Below are 22081 nucleotides of genomic sequence, written 5' to 3' on the forward strand. Positions count from 1 at the left end.
ATTGTTCTTATTCTCTTTTTCTTAATTTATAACCTCTCTCTCTCTCCCTCTGTATCTCTCTCTCTCACACACACACACACACACACACCTTATAGATAGTCAAATAATGAACGGGAAGAATAAAAATGGAATAGTTCATTATAGACAAAAGGAATAAACCAAGTAATAAGATGAGAAACGATGAGGAGATATATTATCTTATTATAAATTTTCCTAATGTCTGTCTGTGCGTGTGACGCAGTTTATCTCAGCCTACAGGCAATCCACCCATGCAAGTAAAGTAACGAAGTGAAGCTTATGACCCTGCGGATGTTTTAGTGATATTTATATCCATTTTTAGTGTATGGAAATGCAAAAAAAAAAATGCAAAAATTACAAAAAATATCGATTTACTAAATAACGTCTTATTTACTGGTTATGTTTCCGGTATTCACCGGAAGTTATTATCTCCCTTAGTAAGTTCGATTTACTGTGTGTGTGCGTGTGTTTGACGCGGTTTATCTACGCCTACCGGCAACCCACCCAGACAAGTAATATACCGAAATGAAGCTTATGACCCAGCGGATGTTTTAGTCATATTTATATCCATGTTAGGTGTTTGGAAATGAACAAAAAAAGATGAAAAAAAAATAACGATTTACTAAACAACGTTTTATTTACTTGATATTTTTCCGGTACAAGGACTCAAGTTTTCCCAGCTGGGCAAACTTGGGTTCTTGTATTAGTAAAAGGCGACTAATTTAGAATTTTTTTCTTTTTAGTTTTAGATATTTAACTGGCTTTGCAAACTCACTTTTCCTGACCCAAACAATATAGTCCGAGTTGAATGTGTAACTCAACGAGCCACATTTCCCCTAGTTGTTCAGGTATTTTTATAAAAATTCCAGTTGGAGGAGAGGAAATCTTTCTTGACTTGAGCAAGTTTTAATTGTTGTCCAAACCACACTTTCATCGCCCTCTACATAAAAATTGGCCATACGTCTTATTTTGCCCTCGTGTAGAGGCAAAGAAAAATAGGAACAATGTAATTAAAACTTATAATGACCTCTTTCTTTTGGTTCTCTTTTTCAGAATACGAGGTCGTCTACGCCATGGCATTGGACCGCCAAGGGCACTTGCTAGACCGATGGATGGGAAAGCAGACCCGCTACAAACGCATGCGCAGACAGACGCAAGAGGAGCACATTTTCGTCAATATAAGTGGCACAGTAAACCATTTCCACTTGAAACTGTCGCGCAACAGTGACTTTCTTTCTCCCGGATTCAAGATCTACCGAAGGTGGCCGCCTTCTTCGGCCAACACTTCGCATATCAAAGATAGCGAGAGTGGAACAATTACAGAAACAGTGGATACAGATTGTTATTACTCGGGAAAAGTTCTAGAAACTAATAACACAGTGGCAGCTTTAACACTCTGTGGAGGATTGGTAAGTAAATACTTATGTAGCAGTTTCGACTGTCTCTTGTGTGTATAAATTACTACCAGGGGTGTCCGGGTGTGTGGAGGTGATGTAGTAAGGAATTCCGGAGGGGGGGGTAAAAAGGTGGTAGAATCCTGAGTGGGGAATCAAAAATCAAAACAACAGTAAGCATTTTGTGCGGAAAGACGTGTCAAAAAAAGTGGTAGTAGGCAGGCAGGCTCGAACCCGTACCGCGAAGAAGGAAAAGAAGGTTAAAATAAAGTGACGTCTTAGCCGATGTCTTCATCGCTCGACTGGAAGTCCTGGGCGTTGAAATTAAGCATAGTCAATCCAACCGAGACGATGACTTTGCGAAAATGTCGACGCAAAAACCGACCCCTCCTTGTAGAAAACTGCCAAGTTAAGAGTGAAGAAATTAATGTTTTGGGACAATTTTTCGATATTTGTTTTCCGAGACGCCAAGCTTCAAAACGATACCGATCTTGTCAGGATCCGTCGCCTCTGTCGAAAGTTTTTTGGCAGACATACATACATACATACATACATACACACAAACTGACGATTGAGATTTTTATTATAGATTATACACCCGTTGTTGTTTTCGTCGTCCTTCGGAATACGGGTTTCGATCGAATGTGGACGCAATCACACGGATGTGGACGCAATCACACGGACGTCGATGTTTAGTTGTTATGAAGGTTTATTATTCAGAAAGAAACACAGATAAAAAGTAAGGCAAGAAATTGTTGTTTGAAAGTGATGGATTACTCATGCATGTGTGAGAGAGAGAGACAGAAAAAGACATATAACAGACAGAGACAGAGATCGGCAGAGACAAAGAGTACAACAGATAGATAGAAAGATAGACAAATCAAAACCTGCTTCATAATCTAGTGGATAAGGCCCTTTACTCCTTCCTACATTAGTTTTCTCACAGAAGAGACAGTGTGAATCTATCTCTGCTCTGTCGTTATTTTCATGGTAGGTTCGCAACTTCTATCTATGGTTTCTCGTTGTAGAACATTTGCAACAGACATTCGTTTAGCTACAACAACTGCCAACAATTCCCCTTATTCTCTATCTGTACCAAAAACTAGAAACTTCCAGGAGCAAAGTTTCTTTCCTAGAACTAACCGTCTGTGAAACATAATAGTGCGAGGCTGCTTCCCAGCTGACTATAACATGATCGTTTTCAAGTCTAATGTAAACAAGTTCTCGTTGATCTGTCCTCTTAAATACTGAAACCCGATCATCGTGGTGTTGTCTCACCGGTCGCCTCATACTTATTAACAGTTATCCTCAAGTTGTCTTTGGATGTTGATAAGCGGTGAGCTCCCTCATCTCAGTAAAAAAAAAAGGAAGCTTTATTATACGCGGCCGTCCCACTCTCGTCGAGGCTTCTTGGGGAATAAAGGAGAAAGAGAAAGGAGAATTAACAACAGAATCATTTTGCGTATTACTTGCATAAATAAAACAGAAGAAACTCTTTTATTACAATCCGGAACAACATTGTACATGTTTTCTTTTTTGTGTCTTGTACGAGCAACCAAAAATCAATAAACCTATTAACCAGATACAATATGGATTCCTAAAGGAAAAAGGTTGGGGTGAGAAGCAATAAAAATCACTTTCAAGTGGGAAAATAAATTGCTTTCCCGCGATATATTAGGTTGGTGCATAATGTCGTTTTTTGACATGAAGTTGAACATCAAAAAACATTATTTTTGCACCAACCTAATAGTATGACTACCTCATAATCTTAAAAATAGTGCTCGTAGAGTCACTTCGTTAACCGAACATATAATCCAAGTGCATCGATCCTATTATACTGTTATTACCAAGAAAAAAGATAGTAATTAACTAAGTCGGGATTTTGTCTGGACGTGGCGTAACAAGAGTCTAGGTCATTGTTGCGATGTCTATTGGCTGAGGTACTGTTCGATGCAATTCTATATGTGTCCACCCTCTCAGGCTTTATCTTTTCATTCTTTGGGATAGTGGGGGTAGTTTATTGTTAATCGATTGAGGCACCCTTATTGAGTAATACCGATGGGGATGCCGAGGTATTATTTGCAGACCAGGGTGTTCTTCTTCTAGGGGTTTGGATCCTACTTTCCTTAGCTTATGTCACATCTTTACACCATGGAAAGGAGATAAACATATAAGCACATACCCTTTTAAATCTAACATGCGTTTATCAAACAGCACACACATACATACATACATACATACATACATGATGATTGCAACGTCTTGTCAGAGGAGTGCCACTCCCTCAGACACTTAAAGTTCGTGAGCCCAAAAATGACTTCCATCGCCACATAACCATTTTTATAAACAAGTCCCTGATGGAGTATCTATACACAGATGATGTTACAGAGTCTTAGCTTGGTACGACAGCTAAGTTTCTCTCTCGGTTCAAAATGTTGAGATCCAGCAACAAGCAAGAGCAAGATAGTCAGCAACAAGTTAAACCGCAGACCAGCTTAATGCGGGCACTGGTCTCCCGATTTATGATTTTTTAAATAAGAGATTTGCTTCTCCTAGAAAGGTTGCCTTCACCACGGCTTACGGGAGCCCTTCTTCACCCTAACACACACACACACACACACATACACACAAACACACACGGTGCTAGTTGGCCGTTGACCCCGAAAAAGGGTCCATTCGCTCTTTGGAAGGTCTCGCTTTTAATCCTTTAGGGAGACTAGCCACCCTCCTCACCAAACAAGTTTGATGGGGGAACCAGTTTAGTCGCCGGTGACCCGACCATGAGGCAGATAGTACTGGGTTACATGGTACCAGTAGCATATGACATGACCTGACACATACATACATACATACATACATACATACATACATACATACATACATACATACACCTTCAATTCGCATAGATTACCGCCCTTGCTGTAATCCTCGTTTTGCTCAACCGGTGGCGTTCTCTATTTCCTGTTCCGTTTCTCTCTCTCTCTCTCTCTCTCTCTCTCTCTCTCTCTCTCTCTCTCTCTCTCTCTCTCTCTCTCTCTCTCTCTCTTTGTCTCGTTTCTCTTTGCCTCGCTTGCCTTCGACTTGTGAACACGTTCCTATCTTCTATGTACGGAACTCACCCTTAAACACGCCTCGGCATAATTGTTTTCCCTCTCCAAGGTAGGATCGAATACGTGTGTATAACTTAACGAAACTCTTACACACACAATGGACTTCCAACGTATACTTCAACGAACTCTCGTATACATTCACGCACGCATACACGCAACGAAAATTTATCTACATGCATGCTAGTTCATATACATACACTCTGTTATGTTTGTAACTTTTCTGTGTAAATAAATATTCCTTGTGCATGTGTAAATATGCAATCCTGCTTTAGCGAGCTTCATTCAAATGTATTCTTAATTGTATGACGTTTCTGAATTTTTTAGATAAGGATTGGTTATTCATATTATTTGGATTCATCAGACTACTGTTCTCATCTTGAGTGTGATTTTCACAACGTTTCAGTCGATGTAACCTCCGACTTTCTTAAGGTGTATCTTGTCGAAACGTAATTGGGACGGAATTTCGAGCTGAACCCTTCATTTACTTCACGGGGGTATTGTGCTCTTGTTCTGGATAGAGGTTCTAAGTAATTCGCATTTGTATTTTTCGGTCGCCTACACTGAGAATTGAACCTTCAACCTTCAGGAGAATATCACTTTTTACAATTATTTTTTCCCAGTACTCTATCACTACTTATTACAAAGTATTACTATATATTAACGTATATCTAGAGATATGCGTTAATATATAGTAATAATTTATAATAAATAGTTATATGTACAACTAGAAACAAAATAAGTTTAAGGCTCCTATAATCCGTACTAGAATTTTTCACAAGGACCCGTGGCGCAGTGGTTAATTGTAGAAAGTGATATTCACATACACATGCCCTTATTGTTGATTGTTTTCATTATGCCGTACGATCTGCACACAACGAGCTTCTACTCTTCCACTAACCAAACATGAAACCTTCTCAATAATCGGTTCGTTGGGGACCCCAGCCTATAACCGGTAGCTAAACAACTCCCGAGGTCCCCAATACACATCCTGGCCCGCAAATAATGGTCCACAACCGAATCAAGAAGACAATTACAACGTATATCAACTGTGTACGGTTCCGCATATGCTATCTACATTGCCGAACATTGCCGAACATTGTCGAAATTCGAACCAGTGAACAGCTCTGAAGTGATCGAATGATAGTACCCAAATGCTGGATTTAAATGTCTGACGTAGTATATATATATATATATATATATATATATATATATATATATATATATATATATATATATATATATATATATATATATGGTTCGCTACTTTGGAAACGCAGAAACAAACTTCCGGATAATCAGGAGACTATTATGAGGAGGAAAGTGTATCATTTCTGTGGAAAGCTCGTCGGTCATCTCATAGTGTGCATCTGGTTGTGAGTAGCAACTGACGAATTGCAAGCATAGTAACAGATGATCATTGAGACATCTATTAACAGAAGAATTAACAGAACGAGCTAGACAAACCAATTCCAAAATGGATGATGTATCTATTGTGTTAATCTTTTACAAATTGACAGAAATTCGAATACACGACGTATAAATCCCCCGGAGTTAGATTCGGTTATGAATGAAGTGAACCTTGCCATAAACTAAGAGTCTAGGTTTATACACGGAAGAACTGACTCGTTACGTGTTCGTCAATAATTCACCAATACATTGGTGGACAAAGTCAGATTGATTACAAAGGCTGCCAGTGAAATACTCATCAAGAGAAACTTATAAACCGTTTTCGTAATTGGTCAAGGAATATGTGAATAGTGGATGTTACGCTCTGTGAGTCGAGTCAAATTAAAATACAAGATAACTAGAGTTCTGTAGAGTTTGTTCTAAACTCTAGTAATAGCTTTAAACTGATCCAAATGTGACGAACGGATTTGAACAGCAGTCACTATGGACGGTATACCTTGTCAATAGTATCAACACCTGAGCAAACTTTAAAAGATGTCGCCGGAGCAGAATGTTATAACAATTCTGTGTAGACATAAAAATGTCTTTTGTTGTTGATTTTCTTATATATTACAAAATCAGGAATCATTTCGAGTTACGATTCTTGCATTTGTTTAAATATTCTCTCTGATCTGAAAAAAACAAAACAATAAAACAATTTTACAAAGGTATTACCGAAAAGAAACCAGAATGGCAGTTCGTCTAAATTAAAATCGGGGGCTTCTTGTTCTTGACATAAAAAATTTCAGGTTGATCGAATAACATGCCTAAATATCACATGAATAGATAATTAACACACGACATTTGTCGTGCCTTTGTCGCAGTTTTATCGTGCTTTAATTTGTACGGCATAATCACGTTGACACACCGGTTCCAGCTGGATCACCGACGTTAAGCAACGTTGAACCTGGTCAGTACTAAACGAGTGACCATTTGTGACTTCCAGGTGCTGTATCTGCTTTCCGCTTATCTCGGCATTGTTCCAGTCATCCTGGACTTCTTCTTGCCACTGGATTCAAACAGTGCTGATTCAGGAAAGGTGTGGTTGGAGATTGCGCAACCCTTTCCTCATAATTACACGCGCAACTGTCCCTACAGGGGGTATCCTCTGTCTTTTGAGACTGAACGGAAGCATCGGATGTGTCGTATATAAATATTAAAATTCCGACTAACAATATATATCTTCCACTGAAATAAGAAACTAACAGGTGCATAATCGGCACCTGACATGACATTGGGTCTGAACTAATTAAATTAACCCGATTGTCATAACACCTGTTTAACTATTTATCTTAAAACAATTATCAAAACTCTTTATTGTTTATTTAAAATACACATACTTTCTCCTTACGTACTTGTACAATTTGCCCTTTTAATTAATGAGAACGGCTTTGTTTTGTTTCTTTCTGTCTGTGCAGTAACAAGGTAATTCATTTGGATACTATCTAACGTTGGAATACCAATTTGATATTATTTTTTTAGATGAGGATCGATAACTACTATTATTTGGATTATTCTGACTACTGTTCTCATTTTTGGATTTTATTCTCACAACACTTCGGCCGATGTAACCTCCGAACTTCTTTAGGCGCGTCTAGCTGAACTCGGGAATCTCTACCGAAATTCGAACAGGACAATTTAGTCGATTTCGTCAGTCATTACTGTAGAAGTATGTGAAAGCCTTGTGTATCTCATAATTGTATTCTTCCTAAGACTGTCACTTATAACTCAGTACTTTTATCCGCTGCGTCACAAGTTCGACTTAAAGATTCCCGAGTTAGAGGAGATGCAGGTGAAGAAGGTCAGAGGTTATATTAGACAAAACATTCTGAGAATAACATTCAAGATCAGAAGAGGTTTGCATATGATCCAAATAATACGAATTTTTGATTTTCTGCCTATTTTTTTTATCTCATCTATAATATAAATCTTACCTGTCTGCTTAAATGTATGTATGTATGTATGTATGTATGTATGTATGTATGTGTGTGTATGTATGTATGCCTAAAACTTTCGATAGAGGCGACGGGTTTTCACTAGATTGGTATCGTTTTTAAGCTCGACCCTTTGAACGACTAATATCGAAAAACTGGACAAAAGCATTAATTCCTTCACCCTCAACTGGACACTTTTCTACAGAAACAAACCTAGAAACAGATGATCAAGCCTTTATGTGCTTTAGACTAAACGTGCAACACAGTATTAGCTACTATTATTTTCTCTACCGCTCTCCCTCGACTCAGGACTGCTCCATAATAAACAAAGTATCTGACAGCATAGACACGGCACTGTCCCTCGACACTAGCGCACAAATACATGTGTTTGGTGACTTTAATGTCCACCACAAAAACTGGCTTGGATTCTCTACTCACACAGATGCAGCGGGCAGCACAACCCATAGCTTCGCTATATCTCACTCCCTATCACAAATTGTTACGTTTCCAACCCGTTTCCCTGACCAGGAAGAACAACACGCATCACTTCTAGATCTGTTTTTGACCACAGTTCCCGATGACTGCATAACGAAGGCCCACAGCCCTCTCGGGAACGCTGATCATGCAGTGATAATGGTTGAAATCGCCCTAAACTCTAGACCCAAAACTGAAGAGCCAGTGCTCAAAACAACGAGATATTATAATAAGGCTGACTGGGAAGCCATCAGGGAACTAATTAGAGATGCTCCATGGAAAAATATTTTCTCTCTCCCTGCTGAACAATGTGCAAACGAGACCACTGACTGGTTCAAAACTGCAATCGAAGCGCATGTTCCCATGCGGAAATTTTATAGTAAGCCCCACTCTCCCCAATGGTTTATGTCGACTTGTGCAACTGCCATTACTCAAAAGCAGCATGCATACCGTAGGTTTAACCGACATAAGTCCAGTTCAAACAGACTGAAGTATATAGAAGCTAGAAATAACGTTAAGAAAGAAATAGCGACAGCTAAGAGAGAATTTACGGAAACCACTAAAAAGCGCATCGAAGCACAAAAACTAGGAACTCGAGACTTCTGGAAAATCTACAACAGTGTAGTAAATAATGGGCAATCAACAATTCCCCCACTAACCAACAATCACGAGGTTGTCTCCTCAGCAACCGACAAGGCTAACATGCTTGCCAGTCGGTTTGCCTCATACTCCACACTGGACCCTTCCAACCACCCCCTACCTGACTTTCCTATGCGGACAAACGCCACACTAGACGATCTGAAAACCACCCCTGCTCAGGTGCATGCTATCATAAAAAACCTTGACACCTCAAAAGCATGTGGACCCGATCTTATCCCAGCTGTGCTATTAAAAAAGTGCTCAGCCGAAGTAGCTCCAGTTCTCTCCAAACTCTACAACAAATGTCTTAATGAAGCTTGCTTTCCGGGCTGTTGGAAAACTGCTTCTGTTGTACCAGTATTCAAGAATTCTGGCGAAAGGACAGACCCATCAAATTATCGCCCCATTAGCCTCCTCCCACTTTTTGCCAAAATATTTGAGACCATAATTAACCATGCTCTAGTCCATCATCTTACAGATGCTAAACTACTGACTGACAAACAATATGGATTTAGACAAGCCCGTTCCACAGCAGACATCCTCACTGTGATCTCTGAACGTATATACCATTCACTGGACAAAGCGGGGGAAGGCAGAGCGGTAGCTCTAGATATATCTAAGGCTTTTGACAGGGTATGGCATGAGGGTCTCCTCGGTAAAATCAGATCATACGGTATCACTGGTAGAATACTTAACATAATTAAATCCTTCTTAGATAAGAGAAACATCCAGGTAGTCCTCGACGGTCGCACATCTAAACAATATGATATAAATGCAGGAGTGCACCAGGGTTCTATCCTTGGACCTCTATTGTTCCTGATATTCATAAATGACCTCCCCGACAACATTGCCTCTGAGATGGGTATATATGCTGATGACACTACACTCTATGGCAGACACGACAGGAAGACGAATGAACACATTTCTAAAGAAATGGCAGAAACACTAGAGGAAGACCTCGAATCTGTAGTGGAATGGGGACAAAAGTGGTTGGTCGCGTTCAATGCTGCCAAGACTACACTAGTTTCATTCAATAATTACAAGAAACCCTCTCTACCACCCATAGCAATGGCCAACGACTCTTTATCTGAGAGTCCATCTTTCAAACTCCTTGGCCTAACGTTCACAGGAAACATGAGTTGGAACAATTACATTGAAGGCATTGCCAGGGCCGCTGCAAGAAAGGTAGGCTCTCTCTACCGTGCTAGAAAACTACTAACACCCGAAAGTATCCTGTACCTCTATAAGGCCACCATTCGCCCATGTATGGAGTATTGCTGCCACATCTGGGCTGGTGCATCTGCTACTAGTCTCTCGCTCCTTGACAAGGTTCAAAAGAGAGTCGCAAACCTGATAGGCCCTGAACTGGCATCTAAGCTTCAGCCTCTGTCCCATTGACGAAATGTTGCATCCCTCTGCCTTTTCTACAAGTATTTTAGTGGTGAATGCTCTGACGAACTGCAATCACTTGTGCCCCCACGACGCGAGCACCCTCGACAAACCCGACAGGCTACTAGATCCCACCCCCACACTGTAGAGATCCCTAGATGTAAAAGATCTTTTTACTCCAATAGTTTCTTCCCCAGAACCGCAAGACTCTGGAATTCCATTCCAGGTCGCTGCTTCCCCAACAGTACTGACGTGCAGAAGTTCAAGTGTAACGTGAACCGACACCTTGCTGCCCAAATCCCTACATAGTACCCCAGTAGTTGTTGCCCCTGATAGTAGCCCCCTACACCAAAGTGGCAATTTGCCTTGTTTGGGGTGTAAATGTAATAAAAAAAAAAAGGGAGGGGTCCCTTTTTTCGCCGATATTTTCGAAAGTCATCCCCTCTTTTCGATTGACTAAGCTTAATTTAAACATTCGTCACTTTCCGCTTGGCGATGGACGCAGCAACAAAGACATTTTTTTTCATGTTTTTCCTCCTTCGAGATACGCGTTTGATCCTATCTTTCTACTACTTCTTCACTTTTTTGCTCAACACACACCTCCAAACACACTTCCAATCACACCTCCAAACACACCTCCAAACACACCTCCAATCACACCTCCAATCACCCGAGCAACGCCGGGCACCCAGGCTAGTCTTTTAATATGTAAAGAAAATCAGCCGAAATCTAAGTTAGACCTAAAGCACATTTAAACTGACAATTAACACTTTACTTCTGGTTTGCAAATTTTTATTTGCCATTGTTGCACCGTGTTATTGGTAATGCGTATTTATTTATTGTTAATGAGTCATCGCTTGTCAAAAATAAAAAGCTGCTCGAGGATAAGGATTAATAAGATCATCAGTTGCACATAAATAATAACTTACGAGAATTGGAAACGATCAATAACATGGTCAGAACTTTATTATTTCAGTAGAAATGTGCGACAGAATTTTTAACATTACATTACAAAAAACGACACGTTGTATTCAGCTGGGAATCAATCTCGCGGTATTGTATTCCTGCGATGAGAAATTCTTTTTAAAAAAATTAATAGAAATTCTGTTTAATTTTAGATACACTTCGCTGCAATTTATTTTTTAAAATACACTAAGCCCGGCTCGGACGATTGGTAGTATGAAGAATTGTGTTTGATGGTCGGTTTATTTATCCGAATGAGTAAGCCTGCAATGCTGGGGAGGCACAGGTTACTATGTGAGACAACTAGAATGGCAAGACAGTAGAACCACGGGATACGGCATTAAAAATTGATAACAGAATACAATACAGTATATAATACACATGTATATAATCAAATAATATTATAAATACCACCGGAAAGCGGGACAAATACCGTAACTATAGGCCGATAAAACATCGTATTTCACATCGTAACCTGAAAAAAAACGTATCCCAGGGCCACCGTGTCCCGGGGTTCTACTGTATTTCTTATTAATATATTTCTGAACTATTTTGGTGGGGTGTCGTGTGCTACTAGATGTTGGTAGATGAAACTGTTGGAGAAAAAAGATCCTCTAAACTAGGACTTATCATTTATTACAAATAATCCTAAATGCTTAATTTATTAAAAGGCAATAATAGGATGATAATCTACTAAAAACTAGTAATACCGTGTATTGCCCTACATGAGAATGTGTCTCCAAAAGAAATTCATATATGAGGCATAACTAAGATCAGTATTTCTCGCCGCTTTACATGTCACCTGTATTTCTTCTAACAGCTATTTCTACCGACATCATCTAATTCGCATAAACAAATCGAGCATCGATTAGGCTCAGTATGAAGTAGGAGAAGGTACGCTGAAATGCTTTTAAACGCTTTTAATCGACTTTCTCAATAAATTTACAAAACGCAATTATTTTAATTCATCATGTGTCTGAATGCGACTATTGGGAATTGAAAACTTTCGCGGCTATGGCTATTTTTTTTTTCATTCAAACAGAACGTTCAAACATTGGCCCGCCAAATGGAAAAGGCGGATCGTAAAAGAAACAAACAGTAATTATACCTGCTGTTTAAGGAAACATGCAAAAAAAGAATAACTGCTGCCCAAACACACACACACACACACACACACACGCACACACGCACACACACATATATATATATATATATATATATATATATATATAAAGCTGAATGTCTGTGTGTGTGTCACAAATAGGCTCCTATATGGTTGACTATTTTAAAAAACTGATTACATATAATGATAGAAGATGTATCGAGACACAGGAATGGGTATGTTTGATCTGGCAGAACGGTGGTTCATTAAAATTGTGGGGCCTGCATTCGCGCCTGGTCCACAAAGTATGGAAATAAAAAAATTAATACTTAAAAAAAACGTTTACAAGTGTTTTTGATATAGATGTACATAAGAATACTTTGATAAGTATGTTTTACCTTAAATAGGGATGGTATAATAAAATTGTGGGGTCTACGTTCGCGCCTGGCCTCCATAGAATGGAAATAGGCACAAACTTTAATAAAGACTTTTCATATCTATCTGCGTAAGTATACTTTGATAATTATGTTTTAGTTTGAAGAAATATGGTATAATAAAATTATGAGGTGTTCATTCGAACCTGACCTCCATAAAATTGAAATATTTCACAAAGTTTAACAAGGTTTTTAATATAGATCCACAGAATATTGTGATAAGTGTTTCAGTGTGAACAGGTATGGTATAATAAATTATGGGGTTTATCTATTTTATTTTTCCTTTCATCATATTTTGCTTTGGTTTTGTTACCCCCAAATTCAACCGAAATTTACAATCCTTCCTTTTCATAACCTATCATAGTTTCATAAATCAGAGTCCATTTTCTGTAGGCTGTTTTTGAACCCAGTCAACGACGGATAATTTTGCTAGTATATATATATATATATATATATATATATATATATATATATATATATATATATATATATATATATATATATACTAGCAAAAGTATATATATATATATATATATATATATATATATATATATATATATATATATATAGTGAGAGAGAGAGAGAGAAAGAGAGAGATGGGTGGAGATAGATAGATAGATAGATAGATAGATAGATAGATAGATAGATATCGGTATTTCGCCTTACGGAATTCGCGTTTCTTTCACCCGTAATTGAATCGCTTCATGATTTTCTTTTTCTTTATATATAACAACAAGGAAAATCTCCATTATTTTCGTCAAATTTGGCAATATTTTAAAATTTTCACCATTACAGAAATCGCGTTACTTTTGCCCGTGTCTTTACAAGTTGATCACTTAAGGATAACTGAATCAAACAAATAAAAAAAAACACTTTCAAAACAGATCAATTAGAGAAATACACCGGTTTTTTTTTTCAATTAAAAAGTTTGACTCTTCTAAGTAAGACGTGTTTTTATTTTCACTTTTTGGAAAATGCCACTGATAACTAAGCAAAAACAAATCAAAATAAAAAAGAATTTTTTGAAATTATTACTATCTATCGGGTACAATAAAATAATCAATAAAGAATTGGTTCTGTAATACTAAATACGAAATCTGCATGAATTAAGATATCACGTTTAATCATATTTATAACCGGGCTCCACCAGGGAACTACTACGATATATCAAGTACAATATCTATAATAATAAATAAGAACTCTGCAATTATGGTTATAACATGATATTTAAGCACATTTTAACGACTAGGCAATGCTGGACGGCCTGCTAGTATACACACACACACACACACACACACACATATATATATATATATATATATATATATATATATATATATATATATATACTAGCAGGGAGACCCGACGTTGACCGGGATTGAATGATGATCAACGAATATTTCACACTTCTATATTTTTATTGTCATAGAAATCCGTGAAATCGCCCGGGGGGAAGCTTCACATCTCTCTATGCAGTAACTTAGTCCAAAATATATGTTATTCTACGTTGCATTCTAGAAAAACTACTGTTTCTTTTATAAAATTATTTTATATAAACTTCTTTCCAGTTAACGAAAAAGAAAACATTAAGAAATTTACCTACAGACGAGGTCATGAAAGAAAAAACAAACAAAAAAAAACATGTAAATTTTCAAATCTTAAAAAATCCTTGTCAGTTGATGAAAAAAAAAAAGAAATTTACGTGCGAAGTTTGAATCTACAGACCACGTCATGCAAAAAAAAAAAAACACGCTATAAACTTACACAGAGTAGAATTCTCACGGCCCGTTGTTCTATCATTGTTGTTAAGCGACGACATGGAAAAATTGGCTTTACCGATGATAAATAAATTAAAATAACGGTTTCGATTATCTGTAATTATCGTGTGTATTCTGAGACAAAACTTCTCAGATTTATAAACTAAAGTTCTGTAAATTTTAAAGAAAAGAGTCTATAAGGAACGAACTCACACACACAGACAAAGTCGCATTTATATATATATGTATATATACTTTCTGTTTGTTTTACATAAGAAGTAATATGTTGCTACACAATCATGAGCATGTTTCGGTCAGCTAGTTACTAGTAATCACTTCAGGCGGTACAGCTTATATGAAAGAAAAGATTGAAAACTTTACTTTCGTATAAGCCTGAAGCGGACCTGAAGAGGTCTCTAGTTACTGGTAACTAGCTGACCGAAACATGCTCAATATTGTGTAGCAACACGTTATTGGTTATGTAAAAAGGAATAGAAAGTATTGAGCATCCTTGTATTAGCGTCGTTAAACTTCATTGGTTACTTTACCTCTGAAAAATAATAACCTCGGATTATACACACACACACACACAAACACACACACACACACACATAACAAGTAGTTAATAAAATATGTTAAAAAACACTTTGAAAAAGAGTTAAAAACATATTTAATTTTAAAAGGGAAGCACAAAATAAAGTGGTAATCCGCAGAGTTTCGAAGAAATACTTTCCTTTTCATCAAAGAGTAGGATTTTGCAAAATGCGGGATCGGAATTTCATTTTGTTTCATTAAATACTTTTGCAAGCAAAATCCGATCCCGCATTTTGCTAAATCCTACCCTCTGATGAGAAGGAAAGTATTTCTTCGAAACTGCGGATTAAGAACTATCCACTTATTTTGTGCTTCCTTTTTAAAATTAAATACGTTTTAACTCTTTTCAAAGTGTTTTTTGACATGTTTTATTAACTACTTGTTCTTATATATGTATATATATATATATATATGCGTGTATGTGTGTGTGCGTGTGTGCGTGTGTGTGTGTGTGTGTGTAACGTCTATAGATATGTACATATTTATTTATACGAAAGAGATATTTTTAACTTAATTTTAGTTAGGAATAAGTTTCATTTCACCAACCCTGCCCACAGATGGGGAGCGAAATATATATATATATATATATATATATATATATATATATATATATATATATAAAAATATATATATATATATATATATATATATATATATATATATATATATATAAATTATATTTATCAACGGAAACTTTTTTTTTTACTTTTAAATTTTTATTTATTTTATTTATTTATTATCATTTACAAGTCATTATCATGGCTGACCGTCGGAACATTCAAAACCAGGAAGCCCGAAACTCGATCGCTGAGTTAATATTCGCTATTGATGGAATACATTTTTGCATTTCTGTAGTGAAATCAAGGCAACCGCGTATTAATCTACTTCTACTGTTATATAAATGGAACTTTGTGTGTGTGTGTGTGTGTGTGTGTGTGTGTGTGTGTGTGTGTGTGTGTGTGTGTGTGTGGTAAAAAGAATGTGCGGTGGTTTAAGAGATACCTACATTGATGCTTACATTAAGATATAACACGGTTGTCGGCAGACGTTATGATAACGGGAGACATGTAAACGTAGAGATTCATTAAAAACAACAACAACAACAACAACGAAAGAAATCTAAACATTTACAAAAAAAAACATTTGATACGCGATGGCGTCGACAGTGACATGAGGTTCGTCTCTCGTAGAAGTCGTTTTTATTATGCTTGTCTGTAAACATGTCTTTTTTCAGATGAAAGGACAAAACGTCGATACCACTGCGATGCGCCTGCGTCTTCGTGCAGATCTTTTGACCGGCAGGCATGGGCGCTCCATTTTCCGATGGTTTTCTTTTTCGCGCCCTTTTGATGTGCTCAAAAGCGGGCGATAAATTAGCTGCTCCATTTGTAATCCAAAAGCGGTGATCGGTAAACCGTGATGCACAATGTGTTCTCCGCACTCTGAAATGAGATAATGTCTGCGATGATGTTAAAGATGCCAGCTTAAAAAAAAAAAAATTTAAAAAAAAAAAAACAATAATTAAAAAAACCAATTTGGAACAGATGTTTTTTGTTTTGTTTTTTGTTTGTTAGAAGACACATCAGTTGAAGAGAAAGATGGCTATCTGCTTTGCTTGATTATGAAAAAAAAAAAACGCTGAACATTAATTAAAAAGCAGGAGAACGAAGGATGGATAGATGTATGTACGATTGTTTGTGCATGTATGCCTGTTCTGTTACTTTGGAGATATTGGACAGGTTCTTTTGAGAATTGAAATTTATCAATGTGAGTGCATAATCGATATCGATGCATCCGTTCAGTCGAAAGACAAAGGATCCTCCTGTAGGGGCAGCTGTGCGTGTAATTGTGTGGCAAGGGTTGCGCAATTACCAACCACACCTCTCTTGAATCGGCACTGTTTGAGTCCAGTAGCAAGGAGAAGTCCAGGACGCCTGGAAACAATGCCGAGATAAGCAATAATATAATATAATATAATATAATATAATATTCTATCATCTATAATGTTGTACAAACTAGGCATCGTCAACGCGTGGAACAATAAATTTGTCAAGAGTTTTTCACAGCCCATGAAACACATTAGCCTTACTTTAATTAATCGGATTCTATCGTAGTATATAGTCGGCATCTGTAAATGCGCGGTTAGAGATTGCGCAAATCTTGCCACGAAAATTTCACACGCATGCACTCTTCATTGAGTACCAATAGTCTGTCTTTCGTTTTTTATTTAGTTTAATTTAATATTATACAAATAATTTTTATTTAGTTTATTTTAATATTATACAAATAATTTTTATTTAGTTTATTTTAATATTATACAAAGAATTTTCATTTAGTTTAATTTAATATTATACAAATAATTTTTATTTAGTTTAATTTAATATGAAACAAAGTTTAATATTATACCAAGCTTTTTAATTTAGTTGAATTTAATATTATGCAAAACTTTTTTATTTTATTTTATTTAATATTATACAAAGCGTATTTATAAAGTTTAATTTTATACTATACGAAGTTTTTTAAGTTAAATTCAATACTATACAAAGTTTTTTTTGTTTAGTTTAATTTATATTATACAAGGCTTTTTTTATTTAGTTTGATTAATATTGTACAAAGCTTTTTTATTTAGTTTAATTAATATTGTACAAAGGAAGATGGAGAGGATAATGTTAGGCATCGCTCTACAAGACAGAAAGACAAACATCTGGATCCTCCAATAAACAAGATTTGTGTACATCAATACTGCCATCAACCCATCCAAACACAGATGGGCAAGACACGTAGCCAGATAACATAACAACAGATGGTCCATCAGGACAACAGAATGGACATCTCGTGAACATAAGAGGCCAAAGACCAAGAACGAGATGGAAGGACGACCTGATACAACATATGGATTCCACATGGCAGCGGATAGCTCGGGACAGAGTTAGATGACTAAAGTTTCGGGAGGGATTCCTTATTGAGTGATAACCCCCTTATTGATTGATTGATTGATTGATCGAAGAATCGTTAAAATAGTTCTTATCTATCTCGGGATAGAAGTCATTCTAAGCCAACGGCCTATAACTTTTGCTTGTTTTTCACGGGCTAAAAAGTCTGGTCTTTTAATAATCAGTCAAATCGTGTTAACAATACATTTGAGGTTAAGCGATTGCTTTTATGTTAGTTTAAATCGTATTACTTTTCGTAGTTCTTATTTATTTATGCAAATTGCGTGTCTATTAAAATGGCGCGTTGTAATACGAGGGCAAGTCACATCAGCTGACTCAACAAAGACAATCGGCTATTGCTAAATATACAATTGGGTGTTTTATTTGATAGATGGCTTTTACCGGCGACCGCGTTTGATACACGCTTCAATGATCAATACAAAAGGTGGACCTACAGCGAAGCCTTGAATCACCAAGAATTCAAATAATATATTTACAAAAACATAAGCTGAACTATACTGGAGATGCGTCCATTTAATTTGTGCGTTTATCTTCTTTTCTTTTTTTTTTTTTACTCTTATCCACTCCAAACAAGGCATATTATCACTTCGACATAAAGGGCTACTGTTTGGGATTATGTCCAGCAGGGGACTGTGGGGAGTTGAGAAGCTAGATATCGGTTCACATTGCATTAAAACTTCTGTGTTTCGGTACAGTCAGGGAAGATGAATATATGCGTGTCGCGTTGGTACTACTGTATAAACAAATCAAAAATCAAAAATTAAAATAAACTAAGATGAATCTACAAAATGTATAATGATTTTTTCAATTTTGACCCATTTTTGATCCATTAAAATCTATTTTAACCGACTAAAGATGCATAAAATAATGCCCCGTAAAAAAATCCAATCATTTGAGGTTCCCAGTGCCGCCCCGCAACTTTTAGTTTGGAAGTTGATAAAGTTTAAAAATATGGAAACAGACAGACAAACATATAGTCTTTTACATATTAGATTAGTCGGGGGAGGGCTTTGCCCGGGCGTAAAATAGGCTTAAACATGATATTTGAATTTGTTATAGAGTCGTGATTTCAAAAGTAAATAAAACATTCTTGGGTGCCATCAGCTAGATTCGAAACCGAAGCATTCAAAGTTGGTGAAATTACCACTGTAACAACGTTGCACGCATAAGAACTTCAAAAATTATAATTAAAAATGAACTAAGATGAATTTACAAAATATATAACGACTTTTTTTTTTAATCTTGACCCACTTTTGGCCCCTTAAAAATATTTTAATTGATTAAAACCCATAAAAACGGTCCGTAAAAAGTCCAATCATTTGAGACCCCTAGCGCCGCTCTGCGACTTTAAGTTTCGGAGGAAATAGAGTTGGAAAATATGGAGACAGACAGAAAGACAGATAGACAGGCATAAAGCCTTTTATATATTAGATAACGTGGAGGTAAAAGTAAAAGTGCTATAATATTTATTGAGATAATAAACTTTGTCTTTTGTGACAGATAAAAACAAAGATGTGATTTGAGACTTTGAGGTGACTAAATCATCAAGTGATTCCAACAGACCCTAAACAGCAAATGGTTTTAATTGCTACCTTTTTTCTTTCTCCTTTGGTGAAATCCACTCTTTTCATCAATTCATTATTTATCCATTTTCCTCTCAAGTCCACCCCTATCATGTTTACATTGTTTTCCCCTGACAACTGACACTACTATCTCTATTATTCTACAAGTGTAGCTATAATTGCTACACTCTTTCTTTATCCTCTTCATAGGTATTCGCTTTCATCCTCACTCCTATAAGCAAGGAAGTTTTCACAGAAACGTGTGAACTCAAAATATTTTTCAACCGATCAATGCCTCCGTACAGTTTTGAAAAACAAAGGATACCTCCTGTAGGAGCATCCATCCATCCATAGACTTGAACCCCTGGAAGGGTATAGGCCATCCACAACTGATGCTTTTGTAGCGAGGAGTTTTTTTCTTCTGGTTAAAGTACATACAGCGCCTAGCCTTCTCAAATGGTCACCCATCTGATACTGATCATGCACAACAATGCTTAACTTCAGTGATCTAGTGAGAACCGGTGTGCCAACGTGATTATGTCGTACTCCTGTAGGAGCAGCTGCGCATGTAATTGTGAGACACGGGTTACGCAATCCCAGCCACACCTCTCCTGAATCGACACTGGTTGAGTCCAGTGGCGAGTGGAACCAATACCGGGATAAGCGGAGAGCACATACAGCACCTGGAAGTCCCAAATGGTCACCCATTTCGTACTGACCAGGTTCAACATTGCTTAACTTCGGTGATCCGGCGGTGCCAACGTGATTATGCCGTACGAATTTTTTCTTTCTTTTTTTGCCAAATAATGAAAATCATTTAAGAAAGTAACACGTCTATGTGAAAACGATAAGTCATTAAAACTTTGAAATTCTTATAAGAACGAGCCAGCAAAAAATCAGTTTTCTCCAACCTTCACTAGTCGTACCTGAAAGTATCCCAGAACGTTGCTTAACAACACTCCTCGTGCCATTTTGAGACAGGGAGGGGGTAATTCATAAAATAAACAGAATCAACGAGTCACATAATTGCTTTCATCGTCTCGTGCATACATTCTTGCAAGAGCTGGGCACACAGACACAAATTGCTCCTCACTGCTATTCACGCACTAGCAAGAACAAGATAAAATAACGCACATAACACAATGCCACGCTGCCAAATACTCACATACGTATATTACTTACATGCACATATTATTCACACAATGAATATTTTTTGTGACTACTAAACCAATTTTCATTAGCCAAACATTAATAACTGAAAATATTTTTTTATATCCTTATCGCATGTATTAATTTTTTTTTTCTCAATTCTCCATTCACCAAATTCTATTTATGTTTTAAGTAGCACTTACTACCTGGTGACCCTTCTATTTTCTTAGTGTTTCATCTGTTTCCATTTTTAATATGAGTGCAAGCCTGTTTTTATTGTTCATTTATTTTTCCTTCACTTATACATAACATTTACAAACAGTTTATATCAAATGTCGGCGTAGTTCTTAACAGTATCCAAAGACGCATATCGTCGTCCAACATGGCTATTACAAAGGCCAAGATCATTACAACTTAAAGTCTACAGATTTTATTTAAATGTTTAACGTGAAAAAATGGAATTTGAAACTTAAGTAGCTACTGTGATTAGAGGCGAAATTTATAGGGATCGTTTTGCCTGCGGAGCTCTGCAAATAAAAGTATGTTTACATTCCAAAGGCAAGCGGCCCAATGAAAGAAGATATCAGTAGAATGCTTCCTGGCATTTTAGAAGTTGTACGGTGAAGAGGTGGAATTTTGCTACTTTTCGGATTGTTTTGCGTATTTGCATGGAAGTAACTCTGTCTGATCTGAAATTGGGGATTGACAAAGTAATAAAAATGCTATTTCAAACAAAATCAATGCGAAAATTTGATTTCTAATGTTACTGTGACAGACTGGCCGACCCTCTCGTGGAAATGCGAGAGTGCATGCAAAAATGACTCATTTTCAAAGTTATGCTTGAATTGTCAAAGCTAACAGATTAGACGGTAACTTGCAAGGAGCGTACAGTGACATCTATTGGTCGGATTGGGAAACCTTCAAACAGGACATAGCGGAAAACTAAAAGTACACAAATATTTTATTATATATTTCTCTAACACTTTCATTTCAACACTCATGACAGATCCATAAAAAAGAGTACATGAATCTTATTATAAACTAGCAAGGATATCTAGAGTTGCCTAGGCATTAATGATACGCTTTGTATACTTGTCCCTTGCCATGAAACCCATTTCGTTACTCTTGTTTTTGAATTCGTAGCATTACGATGACTATTGTC

The 22081-nt window shown here is 36.8% G+C and overlaps 1 protein-coding gene across 1 annotated transcript in view; it reads left to right on the forward strand.

Annotated features, from left to right (window-relative positions):
* The window catches only part of LOC145254844 (A disintegrin and metalloproteinase with thrombospondin motifs 18-like), a 675825-nt gene that overhangs the window by 370938 nt on the left and 282806 nt on the right, over positions 1 to 22081 (forward strand). The window contains exon 3 of the mRNA XM_080113681.1: positions 1072 to 1427. Coding sequence (XP_079969807.1) covers positions 1072 to 1427 — 356 coding nt within the window. The remainder of the gene's footprint in view (positions 1 to 1071; positions 1428 to 22081) is intronic.

Source organism: Euprymna scolopes, chromosome 30 (genome assembly GCF_053919585.1).
Source record: "Euprymna scolopes isolate OS-2025 chromosome 30, ASM5391958v1, whole genome shotgun sequence".
NCBI classification, from domain to species: domain Eukaryota; kingdom Metazoa; phylum Mollusca; class Cephalopoda; order Sepiida; family Sepiolidae; genus Euprymna; species Euprymna scolopes.